Below are 19,157 nucleotides of genomic sequence, written 5' to 3'. Positions count from 1 at the left end.
CACATTTCCCATCGTTTATATCTGCTGTTTTTCAATAATTTTCCAGAACTGAATTTTTCTTTCCATCTACACCTTTTTTTAGCATTTTCAACAACAGAGACAATTTCTGAGTATTTTGCTGTCTTTACATTTGTTTATCAATACCAAAACTCCAATACAGTCACTTCCTTATTTATTTCAACTTTGGAGATACACCTTTTCACAGAGCATAATTTAATTGTACCTGAAAAACAACACTCCATTACATTATTTGCTTACATTATGGTACTGAACACATTCTTTACACTCATGAATGAGATGGCCATGTCTTTCAAATAGCTCTTTTTTCTATAAACATATTTTTTTAATACAATAAAAATATTTTTTACATTAGAGAATCATAAAACTTGACTCAGCTGCCCCACAGACTGAAACTGGAGCAAGTACTAGTGGGACATGGTCTTTATCTCAACTGAATTTTAGTATGGACTAAGCACTTAAATTGCAGCAAATCTTTTAAAAACCTAGATATGATGGGAAGAAAAAGACTACTTTTATACATCAAACCTATGTAATTATGTATATTTATGTTAACTGATTATCAATACAATACATTACACAACTTACAGTTACTTCCTGAAAAAAAAATCATTGCACCCTGCTTTTGGAGATAATCTTCTCACTTCTCCAGTTCTATTTCCATATAGTTTGATTTCCATATAGATTTTCATTGTGCATTAGGAAAGACACAGGTTTTAGAACTTGCTCTATAATTGATTACTCCATATTACCCATTTAACTGATTTCAGGACCTTCCTGATGCAAATTATCTCCTTAAATTCCATATTTCATACTATAATGCTAGAAACATCTAAATACCATAGGTAATTATGAAAATTACTTCCTCATACAATAGTTCATATTGATCCCAAAAAAAACACCAGTGACATGACTTTTGAATCATTTGGACTCCTATACTGAGCCTGGTTTCACAACCCTAAGGCTAGGCCAGGCTGGGATATTCCAGTTGGAAGGGACCCACAAGAATCAAGAAGTTAAACAGCCTAATCAATTCGGGGCTAGCAGAAAACTAAAGCATGTTTTGGAGGACATTACCCAAATGCCTGCTAAACACTGACAGGCTTGGGGCATCCCCCACCTCTCTGAGAAGCCTATTTCAATGTTCAAACACTCTCTCAATGAATAAAAGTCTCCTAACATCAAGTCTGAACATCCCCTAGCACGGCTGTGAGCCCTTCCCATGTGTCCTGTCCCTGTATCCCAGGGAGAAGAGATCAGCACCTCCCTCTGCACTTCCCCAGGAAGCTGCAGAGAGCAGTGAGGTCACTCCTCAGCCTCCTGTTCTCCAAAATGGACAAACCCCAACTCCTCAGCAGCCCCTCACAGCACAGCCCTTCCAGCCCTTCCACCAGTTCCACTGCCCTCCTCTGGGAGCATCCCAGAGCCTTCACATCCTTCCTGAAGTGTGAGGCCTAGAACCACTCTGAGTGCTCCAGGTGAGGCCTCACCAACACTAAATACGGAAGACAATCCCCTCTGGTTGGCTCTGGATGTTCCGTGTTTGATGCACCCCAGATGACTGACACCTGTCACTCTGCTGATGCTGCAGAGCCTGCCATTCACCAGCATCCCAAGACGCTTCTGCAGGGCTGCTCTCCAGCTGCTCCACGCCCAATTTATACTTTTAAATATTCCTATCTACAAAGCAATTTTTATGCAAATTGCTGCCACTAAACTAGGACACTTTTGACTGTTAGTTCTGTCTCTGGAAGCACACTCAGAAATTTAGTGCATCACCAGCCTTACCATCACTCTGCCAATCAAGATAGGAAACAACAGTGATCTCAATTAACAGAGGTTTTACAAGACGAAAATCACAAAGACAGACAGAAACAAGATAGGATTTACTTTCAATCTCAAACGTCTTTTCCCTTTTACGTCATGCAAGATTGTTACATTAATGTATTTCTTCAGCAAATAAAATCATTTACTCTTTTCTCCTCTCAACCAGCTTCTGAGAAGAGGATAGATTTCTCCCAATTATTATTTAACAAATTAATGATTTAAAAGAATGAACAGTTTAATAATGGGAAAAAAAATCCCAAAACTATTTGTGTATACTCAGAGTTCAAGTTTACAGAATACCACATCTAAACTTCTGAGTTTAGAATGAGTTCACCAAAACTATCAGCCTAATCCTAAGTAAGTAATAGAGCATAAAAATAGCAAAAATTAATGTTCTATCTTTTGAACTGCTGTCAGATACTGTCAGGGCAAGGTATTAAGTACCTCCAGCCAGTTCTCTGTCCTGTGCCTGCTGGTCTGTGAGGAGAGCACATCCTGGGGCTGCATGTCTCTGTGTAGTGGAAACAGTACATCCAAGCTGGTCTCACACTCCAGAAGAAGTCACCACAATCTCTTTCCACTCCCTTGGGTTTCCTGCTCTAGAAGCTTTATTTTGTACAGAAGAAATAACCCTACCCCTTCCAAGAGAAAGCACTGGTAGCATATATGTGTTGAAACACTTGCAGTAGAGCATTAATTTTAAATCTATGGAGGATGCTGGCCTCTGTGAGTAAGACAGACCAGTTCAGCCAGTGTTACTTGTTTTGTCTTAACAATATGAGAGTTTCAGTCAAAACTAAGCTTAAAAAAAAATCTTACTAGGAGTTTTCCTCATTGCAGCAACAACTACAGGCAACATTTGCCACCAGTTGTATAATAACAATTTTAAAGGCACCTCACAATGAATGCACCAGCCATCTAATAAGTATTTTCTGACCACTTGGCTATTACAAAGAATAGTACGACAATAATTTGATTTAATGAAAGCTTTTTTAACAACTCTCTTATTTATCATAGATGTGAGCTTATGCTGCTGTAAAGCTTCAGTATGTACCAGAGAAGTCACATAAATTCTGAAGTATTAAATCACCTGAGTTGCAGCAAAAACATTCTTACAGCAGAAGCAATGTGGCATAATGTGGTAGGTGCACACTTAGTATTTCTAAGCTCCTCTAAATCACAATGTTGTCAGAGAAGCCTAGAGAAGCCTAGAGAAATCTGGTGAAATATTTTTTATGCTGCTGTAGCAGCATAAAATGAAATTATAATATTAAGTACTTAGAATCCATGTATTTTTTCCTTTATTATTTATTTCAGATCCATTGTGTCACATAAGAACACTGCAAAGTATTTTCTACATTCAATCAGAAATGAACTGAATAAGACTACAATAAACATCCATAATTAATGTATTTACACAAAAACTGTAATTTTTTCCAAAGAATATGTTGTAAAAAAATCAGTATGAACCTCCCAAAGCGACACTGGCTCTGCTCCAACTTCCAATTTTTACCAATATATGAGCAACCCTTTCAGACTTCAATATCTAATGCCAAAACTAGCTAAAACAGATGCTAGATTTTATTGAAGCATTTCAACTTCTTTAAAAACCTGTAATGAATGGACTATATTATTGTTTCATGTTAACATTATTTCTTTATTTATATGGCAGTAAGTAATGCTTAATAAAAAGATTCAAGGATGAAAATATTTGAAACCCCCACAGACACACTGAACTATACTTAGAGATGCACAATCCTGCAGAAACAAAAATAATTGTGCAAACAGCAAACTTAAGTGGAAGCAGTTACTAAACCAACCAAACGAGATTCAAAATGTAATGAAATATCACACAATGCTTACAGTTGTCCTACAGTCCATATTTTGTATTCTTAATACATATTCATTAAATTATTTCAGAAGATTTGTGACTTCTTTAGTGAAACCATGGTTTTTCCATCTGGCACAAATTTTGGCGTGATGTGTTTTTCTACAGCACCAACATCAATATGACACATTCTAATCACCTTGTTACTCAGCATCACTGATTAGCACAGCCCTGTAAACTCAGCCGCGTATATACTCTGAGACTGTTACTTTGGACTGCTGTTGTAAAATGTTTTCTCTGGTTTTTGTCAGTATCACAGATCCAGAATGTTTCACAGGGCTGTCCATTTCATTATAGAAAAATAATATAATAAAATCTTGTCTTATCTTTAGCACCAAAGACCCCTGCATGCCCCATGACTCCAATGCCCCAGTTCTGCAAAGGAACTCTGCAGAATATGTATGGGAATTCTGCATTCCCACTACATATACTTGGTGGAGTTATTTTAACAAAGCTTTCTAATCCAGAAGAGACTATTGCATCCAATCTGTCCATAGAGTCCCAAAAACTGAAGCATGCCTCACTAAAGAGGCACTGGACTAGTTCACCTTGCTGACTTCATCCTCTCTCTGCCTATTATTTCTTCCCATACATTAAAAACCATATGAATGAATGTCTGGGGAAAAAAAGGGTAGAAAACTATCATGCAAATGACTAACAGACTGCCTGACACCTGGAGCCTCCATGCAGAACAAAAACCAACCAGACTGCATTTGTGTTTCCTATGGTAATCACTGGTCCAGAAAGGAGCACCTATGCATGACTTAACTGGGGCAAGGGCTAGAACAAACAAAATAAATCAGTCGTTTCTGATTAAGCCATCAGGCAGACACTGGTGGTCATAACAAGGCAGAGCAACCCAGCCCAAGGTGGAAGTGGCAGCCAAGTCTCAGTGGTGCTCCCTCTGCGTGTTCCCTCTGCAACACAGCTGTCCCACTGCTTCCCTTGGTGCACAAGCAGAAGCAATGCTAGCAGAGGGTTCCCCAGAACAGCTTCTGAGACAGAATCTCAGACACTTTCATCTTCCTCCAGATCTGGACAGCACAAAGTCTTCCATAATAAAGCTCCTGCACTCCTTCAAAAATCAGTTCCCTTTTCTCCACTAAAAAAACTATCAAAAAATTCCCATCATGTAGTTTACCCATTGCACAAACACTAACAAAACCTGTAACTAACCAGTATCATTAGTCAGTCCTTAACACTTGCTAATCTTTCCAATGGTCCTCCTAGTGTTTTCAACAAAAAATGGAAACACCTGTAACCTTGCATTAGGGTGTCATTTATTCAAAGTTACACTTCACTGGTGTAAAGTAGCACACACAGAAATTCACATTTACCTGAGACTACTTCCTGATTCCAGAAAATCATAACATCACTTTCCACTGTACAAACTTTGCCAACCTTTACTCTTATCAGCTAATATCATCTACCGTGTGTGTTTAGCCCAGAGCTTAATATCTTTTAATAACTCAACTAGAAAACTGGGAAGCAATTATCTTCACAAGCTGAAGAACCAATTGTACCTCTTTCACTAGCAGCTCTAATGAACCTACTCTCTCACCCAAAAGCAGTTTTACTAGTCTACAACAAAGCAGAAAAAGCTACTACATTTCAAAATCACTACTCTTTCAAAACAGAAACACTTGTCAGACCTTGTTTCTTTTGTCTTTTCCTGGGGACCAGCTTATACAGGTGCTAGACAAATACACACATAACCCCCAGCATAAAGCTAAAATTCTATGTCCTAAGAGGTGGTTTTCCCATTTTTAGCTCCAGAGAGGCAAGGCCAGTCACTGCCTTACAGGCTTGGACAGTCCCTACAGAGGAACAGACTCTGTTTAAAACAACATTTTATATAAATGAACCTGGAAGGGCTATTTTAACACATTACTTGCAAGAGCTGAGGTCAAAAGATTTTCATTTTTTTAACAAAATAGTTTTCAGCTCCTCTTCAATACTTAGTTATGCCCTCCCACTGTTCTGGTAAGCACTGTTTCTGCTCTTGTTTTCAGTAATTCTCAAAATCATGAAAAACTGAAACAGTTTCTACATTAACAAAAGTAATGTATCTTAATAGCACATAATCTGAATAAGCATAGCTTACTGAATAAAAAATACCCTGGAATAACGAAGCATTTTAATTTTAAGACCTCCCTAACTTTCCACTTCCCCAGCAAACCAGTATGACAACTTAAAAGCTCAGAAATACCAAGACTTAGAAAAATTCAAGTGGCTCTGCTGACCTGCAGCTGATAAGCAACTGTAGTAGCTCATCAAATGCACAAGTCTTTGTAAACAGGAACAGGGCCTGAGATGCAGCAGGAGAGAAGCAATCCTGCAACTTTTGGGAGAGAAACATTTTTATGGGCTTCATTGTTTATCAAAGTGAGATTTTAGCAAAAATGAAATTAAGTATGAATTATAATAAGACAAATATTAGATAAAAGTCTGAAAGAGATGGTCAAAGAAAACCACAGGAGGTAAGTGTCTTAAAAACAATTTATATTTGCTGTCTATCTGAAGAAACATTAATTCAGTTAATCAAAACCACATCAAAGCATCACAGCTGCTGACAAACAAAATACTCCTTTATTCCAGTGGGAAAGTTTGGTGCTTCAGGAATAGAGAATGACCAGATTATTAACAGGAAGAGAGGATAAAACAGGCTAAAAATAACATACTAAGATCCAAACATCCTATTATATGTTTCATGATATATACGACATATTCTGATGTTAAATAGTTACTTGCAAATAAACCAAGTTAAATCAAATTAAATTAGATACAGAAAACACGGAACTGGATCAAATTAACATCAAAGTATGCATTTTTATTTTTAAGTCTTTATGAGCTTCCGTAAAAGAAAATGAACAGTAAAAGTTCAAGAGTGCTAAGCGTAACTTCTTATGCCCTGCTGTTTTGTCCAAATTTGAGACAAATCTGGAAAGAAACAATCTCTTCTCACTGAGAGCTACTATAATTATATTACAACAGAACCAAGAACATTAACTGTCATTTAGACACTCATACAAAACCTTAAGATGGATCTTGGAATTACACTTACATACTGTCAGTCAATTTTCACTAAAGGAAGAAAAGAAAATCTAGGAAGGACACATAAGAACAATTATTAGCACAATATTTCAATGTATAATAGAACAATGGCTCTCTTTTAGCTTCTCATTCAAGCACAATTCAACAGGACTCAAAATCCATGCAGATTGAACACATCACTCAAAAAAAACAAAATCTGGGTGTGAAAATGACTTATTTTCCTCTTTTAGATTAGGCTAACAAAGGTTTGATGAGTTACACTGACAAGAACTGATACTCATGCCACTGTAGCAACAATAATAATTCACAGGCAAGTATGGCTGCAGCTACAACACAGGTGAGACTAGAGTACATCCAAGCAATTTTAGATTTCAAAAACATCCATTGAAGGAATCATATGAGAACTTAAAAGAATCACCATTTATATTTTATGAATTTTTAAGAGATTATACCAAGCATACATGATGAAAATCTCCCTGGCTTACTTAAGACACTAAATTAGATCTCATATTGTAATCAACTAGCTCAGAATAAAAAATATTTTAAAATTACCTTGTTTCATTGTAAGTGTTTTAGCAGGTTTGAAAAAGACACTAATAAATATACAAAATGAAGTCAATCATACCTTTAGCCACAGCTTCTTTATACTTTTCTTTGGCAGAATTTACTTCTTTTATTAGTTGCCTGTAGCTAGATTTAAGTTTCTCTAGTTCTGTCTTTGTGACCTTTAAGAACAGAGAAATATAAAAAGCATTAAAAATACTTATTCTCGACATTAAAAAAAAAACATAACATCAGTGAAACAGAATTAACAGAATTTATTATCCAAGATAAGGATGCTACACTTTCCACTGGCTTGAGAAAATCTTAATAGGATATTATATGGTGCAAATTACATGGTGCAAAATCAAAATCAATAAATGCATGGAATTAAGTAAGAGCCCTAAGACACAAATCCCCATTCACATCAATGTAATTAAAAATATAGTTAGAAAATCCAGCTAATCATCAACAATATTCCATTCCAATTACAAGGCCAAAAAAAAATTGCTTAACAGATCATACTGGCTTAAAATGTCCTATGCATAGGAAGGAATTTATTCTGCACATAAAAAATCCCCAGAAATTTTAGATATTACACTTCACACAAATGACTAAGGAACAGCAACTTGACATGAAATAATCTCTCAATTGTAAAACTTAAACCCTAAAAAGGAACACCAAACCAATAACCAAAAAAACCCAAACAAAAACCCAACTACAGAAGCAACCAACCAAATAGGAAACCTCTACCATGAAACTGAGCACTTAACATAAACATGTTTTTGGTGACAAAATATTTCTCTTCTACCCCAACATTCACTCAGTGTGTGACAAAATTAGTGCAGAAATAATTATTGTTCAAAAAATTAGTGTTCAAAAATAATCCCAAATCATGAACTTGCAAACAAAATTCAGTAACTATCATCACAATACCAAAATTCAGTAACAGTCATCACAATACCAAAAAAATCTACCATATATTGTAAAGAAAAACAAAAAATTCTGACCCCCCCCCCCAAAAAAAAAAAAAATTCAACAGAGTAACAGACTTCAATTGGAAAATCAAGGAAGATAAATTATTAACTACTTTTAACTGAAGTGCTCTTCTAAGTGAATGTGCAAAAAAAGAAGTTCATTCTACTGAAAAATTGTTCTTCTTGTAGCTGGCAGGAAGAAGGCTGAAGTTCATAGTTTTCCCCTTTTTTCATGAGGCAAGGCCCAAATAACACTACTTTCACCAACATCTGAAAACTTAATGAAATTCCTTAAAGATCCAACAAAGTGTTGTCTACACTTCTATTTTTGGGCCAACTGTGCAATATTTAATTTGAAGGCAATTTCCACATCAATCACATACACTCATATTTCTACATTCTGTAAATTATACAGATCTGCTGTTACTATACACCAATAAAGGTGAGATAGGAGAAATAACTTTATGACAAACTTGTATTTAAAGACACCATCACAAATGGAGAAAAAAAAGCAATTAGGAAGTAAGGTTCACAATTAAGACCTAAATAATAACAGCTTCTCTTACAGAAAACCAAAAAATAAAACAGGGCACTAGCACTAGGAAACCTCTATAACTACATTATGATTCTTAGATTATGTTTTTCCAACAGATAAAACCAACACCAACAGCATGTCTGTTCCCAAAGAACATTTAAGGAATTAAGATGGTCAAGGATTACTTTAAATTCCGTTTTTATTTCAAAAGGTCTCAACCAGCTAATTAGCACAGTACTCTACTTTTTTCCCCCTCAAAATTCATTAAGAAGGAAAATTATTCAACATCTTAATAGAAACTGGAAAAAATCTACAAGATACAAGTCCTATTACATTTGTGCAAAAGCCATGTTATTTCACTGTCCTTAATCTCCCCTGTAAGATTCCTTATTGTAGAGGTGTCTAAAATAAGAAAGGATTACATACATGCATTTCACCTAAACACATTTTTATGCCATCCTATCGTAAAAATAGGAGCTGCACAGACATTGATGTTCACAACCTTTGTATACGGTCCTGAGATATAATTGGCATATTACCTCTGTGCATAACAAAAGCACAAACAATATCACAGAACATGAGAAGTCTTTTGAATTTCAGGGAATCATTCTTAAAGTGCTCCAGGTACACAAAATATTGAACAATGTCAGCTAACAATAGGAGAACACTATTCAAATACTTATTTGCAAATTCAGGAAGGGGAAAAAAGGAAAACAAACCAAAAAAACCTCTAATCAAACAACAATGCAAGCTTAATCAGCAGGATGCAAAATACTTTCATGGCTATGCAGCCCATAATAAAATAAAGTCAATATGGTTTGTAATAATAATTTGGCAAATGCTCAGTATGCATTATGGGTTTTTTAGAAAAGTCTTATTTTAAAAGACATTTTTATTAGAGGTTCTATTAGAGTTTGGCCTATTAACAGAAAACAAAACATTGCATAGTCTCTTTTTAAAGTATACCTGAACTTCCAGCAGTCTTAACTCCATTCAGCCTTTCTTATCCTTTTATCTTCCTGCAACTCTTTGTAATTTTTATTATTTCTATCACATGCTACCAGTTTTTCCTCTTCTTTCATTCTAACATTTTTGAGATACACCAGTTCCTAAGTAGCAGCAAATGATTATTTGGCTTGAAGTTTTATCAGATAATGACAGCTTACTGACCATGCATAAAAAAAGACATCCCCACAGTCCCTACCTGAAGAAGATGCGAAGATTCTAGCATGTTATGGAAACAATCTTATTAGAGCCAATGTATTTAACTTAAAATAGTCTTAGTTTAAATACAGAATAGCTCCAAGTTCTTCTCATAACTGGCCCAATAATTTTTTACTCGTCAATCCATGGCAATGTTACTGCTTTACTCAGATGTTACATTTTAATTACATTACTTCAAATCCCAAATTCTCTGCTGGAAGAAAGAAGAAACAGTGCTTTTCCTTCTCTCAGTAGACCTTTCAGACTATTGCTCTGATTTTTGACATCTGTAGCTACATTTTCCCCAGAGCATCTGAAACTGTGATTTCTGTCAGCTTTACTGACAAGATACAGCACTTTGAACACAAGCAGGATAACAGATATGTCATGGAAAACACTCTGAAGAGTTTCACCTGCAGCCTCAATGTTTGGTTTACACTTGCTTTATATTTTGGAACAGGGACTAGAACAGCCTGTCCCCACCCAAAAGAGTCTGGACTGCCAAGAGCACTCATTAACAACAGTTTACAGTGCCCTATTTCCATGACTGCCTAGAGGGGAATTAGAACAGAAAAGAGATGGAATAGAGGAGTGTCACACAAGAATTAATTATCCTCTGCTAACAGAGCATTTCCAGTGGTATCTGTCCACAGAAATTCATATGGAAGAAACTTTTGCATCTTTGTCTTATCAGCGATCAGGAAAGAAAATCAGTGTAGAAAATTATTAAAATTTAAACTAAGCATTCTATATATCACCTACTATGCTCTTACCACAGCATGAACAAAACCCCAAAAAAATCCTCTTAATTTAATATTTTTAAACACAGATTATTATAATCAATTTATCAAGCACAGATGAATAAAATACCTTATACATCTCTGCTTCAATTTGTTGATGAACACCTACAAAACTCTTCTTAACTTGCTGCTTATCTTTGATCATCATTGTAAGTCTATGCAAGGGCCCAGAATTAAGATCCTCTGCATGTGTCTTCATTATTTTGCTCAGTTGTTCTGTTTGTTGTACCACAAGCAACCAAGACTATAAAAAAGTCAGAACAGAAAAGCACTTAATAATTTCAGCTCACAACCAAACAATTAATAAGAATTGTGGGAAAAGATGCATTATTGTTTAAAAAAAAAATCAGTACAAGAACTAATTTTAAGCTTACCCAAATGCATCCGAGATCCTCCTGCAACTGCAAAGTCATGATTCAATCTCATTCATAAAACCATAAAAAAGCACCACAGACAAAAATACAGCATTGAATAGTCACCCTTCAGCACTGTCCTAGTATTTCTGAACACCCATAAAAGCACCGCAGCCTTATTTTTTTTAATATAACCCCAATACCCCAAGAATGATGTTCCTACATCCTTGGTCCCCTGTTTTCCCCCCCACAGTTGCTCTGCCCAAGCTGCCTTCCACACCTTTGAGTGAATACCTGACAGCAATATGCATTTGAGGAGTGGTGGTTTAAGAGGACACCACTACATCAGCTGCTTCCCACAGCAGCATCAGTCAGGCCACCAGCACCAAAGCACAGACAGACACAACACCCATCTGTCACTGTAACCCAGCATCCTTCTGTACTCTTGCTTTAATAGCTTCCTTGGACAGTCTGCCAGTTTTCACGATACCTTAATGTGCTGTGTGTGGCTTTGAATACAGATACGCTTCTTCAGATATCAGAGACACAAATGTGCCACAAATTAAACTTCAGTTAAAATAAAAGCCTTGGTTACACTCAAGATTGCTGTCACACATTGGATTCCTTAAAGATAACTCCCTGACAATGAATGCTGTGCTAAGACTTCAGAGTGACTACATGCCACAGAATTACAAGGTTTTGAAGGCAGCTAGCATATGAGTTCTATTGGCATTTATCTTGGTTCTTACTAAAACAGAAATCAACCTGAGATAAAAACTTTGGAAAATCAATTTGTTTCTTAGTTTTCGGGTTTCTTTATATCCTGTATACCAACCTATACACCTAATATTTCCATCTCCACATGACAATGCTGCAACAGAAACAAGAGTCTAGAGAACAAAAGAAAAGAAAATTGACTGCCCTATATACTGGACTATCTTTAACATTTCTTCCAGCTTTTAAATATCCCACAGATTGTCACAGAGATATCTAGACAGCTTAAAGTGTAATGTTATAAAATGTCAAGGCCTGAAGGTTTCCTGCTATGGCTGGAGACCATTTCAGAAGCCATACTGCAAAGCTGCATAGGATAAAACAGCATTGAACACCTCTGTGAGAAGAGTGGGCCTTTGTAGTTACAGAACAATTCACAGAAGTGCTCTCAGAGGTGAAAATGTAGTCAGAATCATCCATTTTCTATAAGGCTCATTTATTACTGATGAGACAACTACTGCTTAACACCGAAAAATCACACCAAAAGCATTTTTCAACAGTACAGGTATTCTAAGCAAATGCTTAGTTTACAAGTCACCAAATGAGCTTAAATAAGCCAGAAACATAGTAATTACTTCCCTTTCTATTAAAAAAAAACAAAAATTGCATATTTCCCTGTTATTTACATCATTCTTTCCATCAGGAAAAGGGGAAAGTGATGTTTCCATAGGGAAATAGCAGTAAAGAAGGATTTCTGTGCTTTGTATGGTTATATTTTATTACTTTAAATGAGAAGAAGGTGAAGTGAAAATGCTTCCATAGCAGAGATTTATATGGGACAAAAAAGCTGGGTGGGAACAGCAGAAAAGGTAAAGCATTTCCTTCCACAAAAAATTACCACATTCCAAATGCAAATGCAATAAAACATATTATTGTTTGGTTTAATATTATTTTTCAGACATATACACACACAAAAGTGCAGTCTGAAAGCTCTTAAAAACATCTCTTTTCTAGCATTACCAGTTGCTGCTACCATGCCTTCCAGCAAGTTTGTTGTCTTCACATGAAAAAAAAAAACAGAAGACAGATTTTCCCAAACACCATTTCTCTCTAAGTGCTCACTCTTACTGTTTGCTTAGAGATATATCAAAACAAAACAAACAACCACAACAACAAAACCAACCAAACAAAACCCATTAAAAAGTAAACAGCTTGCTATTGATTTTTAATGCCACAAAATGCCAAATAATACCACAATAACAAAAACAGGTATTTCATATCTTAGAAGATGTAAGAAATTAGACTCATGTACCATAATATTTGCATCATTCTTTGGTTCTGTAAAATGTCAGGAAGAGAGAAAAAGGTACCACAAAATATTAAAATAAATTGGAATGAGATTAGTAAATAATCAATAATTCAGGATTTTTAACTGCAAAAAATCAGTAACATAATGTGTCACTACACAACTACAAAATCCAAAATGTCACTGAAATTATAAGATAAGCCCATATAAAAGATCTGCCAGTTCAGATTAATATTTTTGCTGTTAAAATGTAGAAAACAGAGAAAACTCAGAAATTAGAGATGCAGCTTAGTGAAAAGTTACACCTCCTTAAGAGAGAAAAAAAAAAAAAAGGGAATTAAAATCATACTGAAGGACAACTTGAGGACTTCTGTTCAAAACAAGATTTCAAAATGTGACATGCATGCCTCTTTTCAAGCCAGAAAGAACATGGCTTAAGTCAGATCTCCAGATTTTTTCAATTTATCTGCTCACAAGAAATGCTCATGTTATTAACATGAACTATCATAGACTGAGATACCTATGTGAAGGTTAATGGTTTTTTAAACCTTATAACACTAAATGCTCTGAGTCAATGAAAAAAAAAGGGCAGTATTTCAATTTGCAAGGCAAGAATTGTTGGGAGGGAGGGAAGCAACAACAGAATGTGTGATATATAAACACTGCACAGTACTGAAGCAGCCTAGCTATAGCAGCACAGCCTTCAAGTCACACAGAGCCACTTTAACCCTGTATACATCCATCCTGCTGCACAAGGAGCAGTCCTGTCCCTAATGCTACACCACAGCCATTGTCCAAGCAGCCACCTCATAAGCCCATGACATAAAAAACTGCTTTGTCTGAAATTTAACCTGACCCAGAAAGGGTGTTTTCCTGCAGAGAGAAAATAAGGATTCATGCAAGACCGAATGCACTGTGTAACCACTGCTACAGAACAAGGGCCAAGAACTGAATAAGCCATCAAAACAGAATAGTCTTCTCTTGTCAGTAGAGAATCCAGGTCCAGAGTAAAATTTTCAAACAGGTGATAAGGGAAGTTTGCCTCATTATTACATTAACCTGGACTTTCTCAAAGTCTAAAAACCAGTAATTTGGAACAGACAGAACAGACAGCCTTACCTTTTGAAAGTCAACACAGTCATTTTAAACAGAATACAAAATAACCTCACAATTATGAGAAACATCCTGAATTAATGTTTTGTTCTTACAACACATGCTGCACTGTGAGTAACAGCTGGAATGCTAGCCTTTGCCTTGGTTTCCTGGCATTTTTCTATTTCTGTCACAAATTCTATACAACATAAACAATAGCTCCTATCTTAAAAGAAAAGCTTACTATAGCATACTTGATTTTCAAAGAACTAAGCAAAGAAGCAGGCTCAACCCATTTATGCAAAATACTGAGTTTCAAAAATTGGGATTGATTCTCATTCAGTTAATTTTTTCAAAGCAAGACTAGAGCTCAACTTCTGCATATTTCACTGAGAAACTAAAAGAATCCATTTTAAATGCTTTGGCAATATTAACTCTCAAAAAAAACCAAACAAAAGAAACAAAAAAAAAAAAACAAAAAAAAAAGAAACAAAAAAAAAAAAACCAGAACCCAAGGATATTCCAAATTCAAACTTCAGACTTACCTTGGACACATTGCTGATATAATCCAACTGACAAGCACTCTCTTTATCTACTTGGTTACAAAGATTCTGTAAAGTGGACGCATATTCTTTATCACTTTTTACTCTCATTACCATAAATTTCTTCACTGTTTCCAGTAGTCGTAGTTCCCAGTCTTGCAGTTTTAACAGAGCATCATGAGAATACTTCAGGTCACCTCCAAACCCCATTTTTTAAGGCACTATATACCACACAGGGGAAAATACAGGCTCTTCACCACATCTGAAAGGAGAACAAGACTGATGAGACAATTATCAAAAGAAAAACTTCTGGTGAGACAGAGCAACTATAGATGCCTAAACACTGGAATTACCTCATCATAAGATTAACCACATACATAAACCTCCTCAGTATAAACTGAAAGTAGGCTCAGAGCACTGTTTTGAACAACAAACTCTGACTGCAAGATTTCAGCCTTAGAATTCCAGTGTCCATTCCTGCAAAAACATCCCTCCCTAACGTACAGTATGAAAGAAAACAACAACATCTAAGACAAACACTTAAGACCAATCTACATATTCAACCAAATAAGTACAGCTAGCAATATCTTCAGACAAGCTGCCAGCTGTATTTTTCTACTCCTGCTGACCTGCAACTTTTGTTTGTCATGTTTACTGTCATAAGAGCACAGAAAAATCCACATAAAACACCAGCTCTCAGGCACTGCATCTGTGGGAAACTGATAACTAGAAGCTAGTTTGCTTCAAAACCCTGTGTTAGCAGGCCATTAAACCAGCAGATTCAACCTCCCAAAAAACAGAAACTATCCCAAAGCAGGTTTCCCATCCAACCATACACTGGTCCCCTGGGTCAGAGTTCTTTAGTTCACACCATTTTACCCTAGACAGTCCAGTCTTATTGTACCAAATTGACATAAAATAAGATTGATAAACAGATAAGAAATGCTGCCTTATGAAATCCTGTAGCAGAACCAAAGGTCAAAGACATATTGCTAGAGTCAGCTTTGAAATACCCGTATCTGACGCTGATAAACACACATCTACGTTGTGGAAGAGCTCAAACCACACAAGGAATTCCTACACACTCTTGCACAAGGTTTTGTAATGTGGGCTGAACCCTTTTTTCTGTGTACACACCAACCACCTATTCCTATACTAATCAGCTTCAACTAGGTAAGATAAACTTATATAAACTGCAACCCTTACCTCTGAACTGCAGCACAGCCACAGCCTGTACATTGCCTATTCACTAATTCCTGCACTACAGCAAAGTCTTGGTTCTTTTTAGCACAGAAACACCAATTTCTTCAAGGCTTTACACATTACCACTTAAATTAGCAGTGTTCTACAAACACTAACAAATTTATCTTCCCAGCGGTCCATTGAGGGAAGTAGGACTAATATTCTTATTTTACATTAAGAACTGAGACACATACTAATGTCAACACTGTGGCAGCTCATACCAGTATGTACAAGGCTTAAAGACAAACTATTCAGAGTGCCTAGCATTTTTAGCATGTTAGGTATTCAGAAAAAATAAATATGTTACTGGCTTCAGTTACTGCACAAAATTTCTGAAGATTTTGCAAATCAGAACCTCAAGCACCCTCTAAAATAAGCTTCATGTACTATGTGTTTATCCTTAGAACACAAACCATGCTACATAACAAAACAAAGATCCAAAAAAGAAAACTAGAACAGCACCACATTACTATGTATCTACACAATACAGATAAGTCAAAGCTGTATGAGCAACCTTAAACCTGTAAGCTTCCATTAAGATCTTTAACTTGAAGCTGTTTATTTTCATCAGAATTATTCCTGATGGCTAGGAATTCAGTCATACATAGCAACAGTAAATAGTTTATGTTAGCTGTATTTATGAACTATGTCACTGTTAGTAGCATTATGAAAATACCTCCACAGTTAAAACTGAGGAACACTCTTGCATAACCACAAACACTTTAGCAACATGAACCAAAGAAAAAAATCTTAAAAGTCCCTGTTTATTAACATGACTAAAACTGCAGTAGTGAATTTTCTACGCCCTTTAGATCTAGATCCAATCTCTTCTTTCTCCAACCCCATTTTAGCACATTACCTAACTCTCCTAGCACAATAGCTGTGAGAAAAGGTAGTATCCTTGTTTCTTACATCCAGATTTAGAAAAGATGGAAACAGTGAAGTTCAGCCTTGTATTATGAGTAAAAAAATGGCTTGCTTGCTTTTACCCTAGCCTCTGTTTTTTACTGAGAGGCAGTATGGCAAGAGAAATAGGAAATATTCTCAGCATGTGATATTTGTCTGCTTCTAGTGACCTACAAAGGAGATCTAGGATTACAAAAATCAGGAGAACAAAAGACCCAACAATATCCTACTCCAGCCTGCTAAGTTGCTCTTCATGAAGCAGTAATCAGATTTTTTTCCAATTCCACCATTAGATGCATAGGCAAAAATTGTACACACACTGGACTCCAATCTTTGTTTTAAATTTCTCCTTTCACTGTGACAGAAGCAGCAAAGTAAAAGATTGTTTTGCAAAAGTGGTAAAATTATGATTTGCTAAAACTAACAAGCATAAAGACTCAGAACTGATGATTCCCAAATGGGTAAGCCAGCTGCCATGTCACTTCCATGTAAATTGAGAAAATGTTCCATCAAAACATCAGCCAAATACAAGTACTTTATTGTGGAAGCAAAGAAGTAGTGAAGAAGTATTCAAGACCTAAGCCACTTAACTAAGCTTAAGTTTTGATAAGCTAAAACCCGATTCTGTCACTTAAAACCACTTCTGATTTTTAATTTTTTTAGTAATTTTAAACAATTGAAAACAATACAGATCACACAGTCATTAATTTGAAGTAAGAACTGTACGATATACCAAACTCACGAACACACAAATCTGATTTTCAAATACTCTTAAAAAACACAAGCACATTTTGAAAGGCTGGTGTACGAAAATACAGTATCTGGCACCAATACAGACAGGTATTTTTCCAAGTTTGCTATCTCCCTTGTTAATTATCACAGAGAGGAGAGCTGCCCTACATGGTCAGACCAATACAATAGAGTATTTCAGTCAGAAAGGACCTACAGTGATGACTCAGGCACAGTAATGCATTTAGATCAGCCCTGTGTCTCCAGCCATGGTACCAGAAGACATTTAAGAACAGCAAACTAGCTGGGCTGCTATTCAGGGTGTGATTCTCCTTGTGCTTCCCCACGTTCACAGCTATTGGATTATGAAATACTAATATTCCCATATTTTTTGGCTTTACCCTACAACATTAAAATATTCACAATGAAAGACAAAGATTCCCAGACAGATTTTGTAACCACAGACTACAACCAAAATTGAGAAATTGGCAAAAATAGCAAAATCTGAACTCAAAAAAGGTTTAATGTGGAACTGATATGAGATATGGGGAGTTTGAGACACACACATACTTTCTTCTCTAATGTTCAAAAGATGAAAAAACATTGTGATAGCTATTCTGGGGGAAAAAAAAATCTCAAAAAAACATGGGAGAGTATTTTATCTTAATAGAAAAAAAACAGAGACGACATAATGATTTAAAACAAGCTAGACAGAGAGGTGATAAAAACAAAAAAATAAATTCATACAGAATTAAATTCATACAGAAATTCATAAAGAAATAAAAGCCTTCAGGAATTGCTTTACTCTTACAGTGAAGAGATTTCTTCTGCTTTCTGGTAGATACCCATGAGGTTTATCTCTTTTTCCACATGTGAACAAAGCTTACATAATTTGACATGTCAGTCAAGTTTCAAACAGAATTATAGCATATTTTGTAAAAGCAATAAAATACCAGCACGACCAAAAAAGACAAATGAATTTCAGCTATTTTTTTATGTTTTGAAATTTTATATATATATATATATATATATATATATATATATATATATATATATAAAGACATATAATATCTGTTATAGACATAGATACAGATGGCTAAAAAAATTACTGCACATGTAAATTAGTCAAAAAATATTTGTTAAACTTAGGAGTAAAATATGTCTCACAGTCAATTTCAAGAAAGTAGGACTTTCTTTATAGTGTTATGCTCAAAAAACAAACTAATCATTCACAGGAAGTACACATTGAATGTACATTTAATAAGATAGCGCAAATTGAGCAACCAGATCTCAAACTGTTCTAAATTTAAGCAGCGTTACCAAAGACAACTTAAAATTTCTCTCAACCACCAACACAGTGGTGCAGTCAGATTCCAACAAATCAATGTTAAAATTTTTCAGCCTAACTGAGAAACTTCAAGGAAGTTGCTA

General features: G+C 35.6%; 1 protein-coding gene across 8 annotated transcripts in view; it reads right to left on the bottom strand.

The window, feature by feature from the left end:
* Positions 1-19,157, bottom strand: part of FER (FER tyrosine kinase) — a 167,102-nt gene that overhangs the window by 133,221 nt on the left and 14,724 nt on the right. For all 8 annotated transcript variants that reach the window (XR_012052731.1, XR_012052732.1, XM_072921702.1 and 5 more), the window contains 3 exons: positions 14,853-15,111; positions 10,913-11,086; positions 7,413-7,512 (listed from right to left, as the gene is read on the bottom strand). Coding sequence is in view for 6 of the 8 variants with exons in the window: in XM_072921702.1 (XP_072777803.1) it covers positions 7,413-7,512; positions 10,913-11,086; positions 14,853-15,059 (481 nt within the window). In the remaining 2 variants the exon portion in view is untranslated. The remainder of the gene's footprint in view (positions 1-7,412; positions 7,513-10,912; positions 11,087-14,852; positions 15,112-19,157) is intronic.

This window comes from Taeniopygia guttata, chromosome Z (genome assembly GCF_048771995.1).
Source record: "Taeniopygia guttata chromosome Z, bTaeGut7.mat, whole genome shotgun sequence".
NCBI classification, from domain to species: Eukaryota; Metazoa; Chordata; class Aves; order Passeriformes; family Estrildidae; genus Taeniopygia; species Taeniopygia guttata.
Note: the sequence above shows the minus strand (reverse complement) of the source record. Positions and strands in the feature narration are given on the sequence as shown.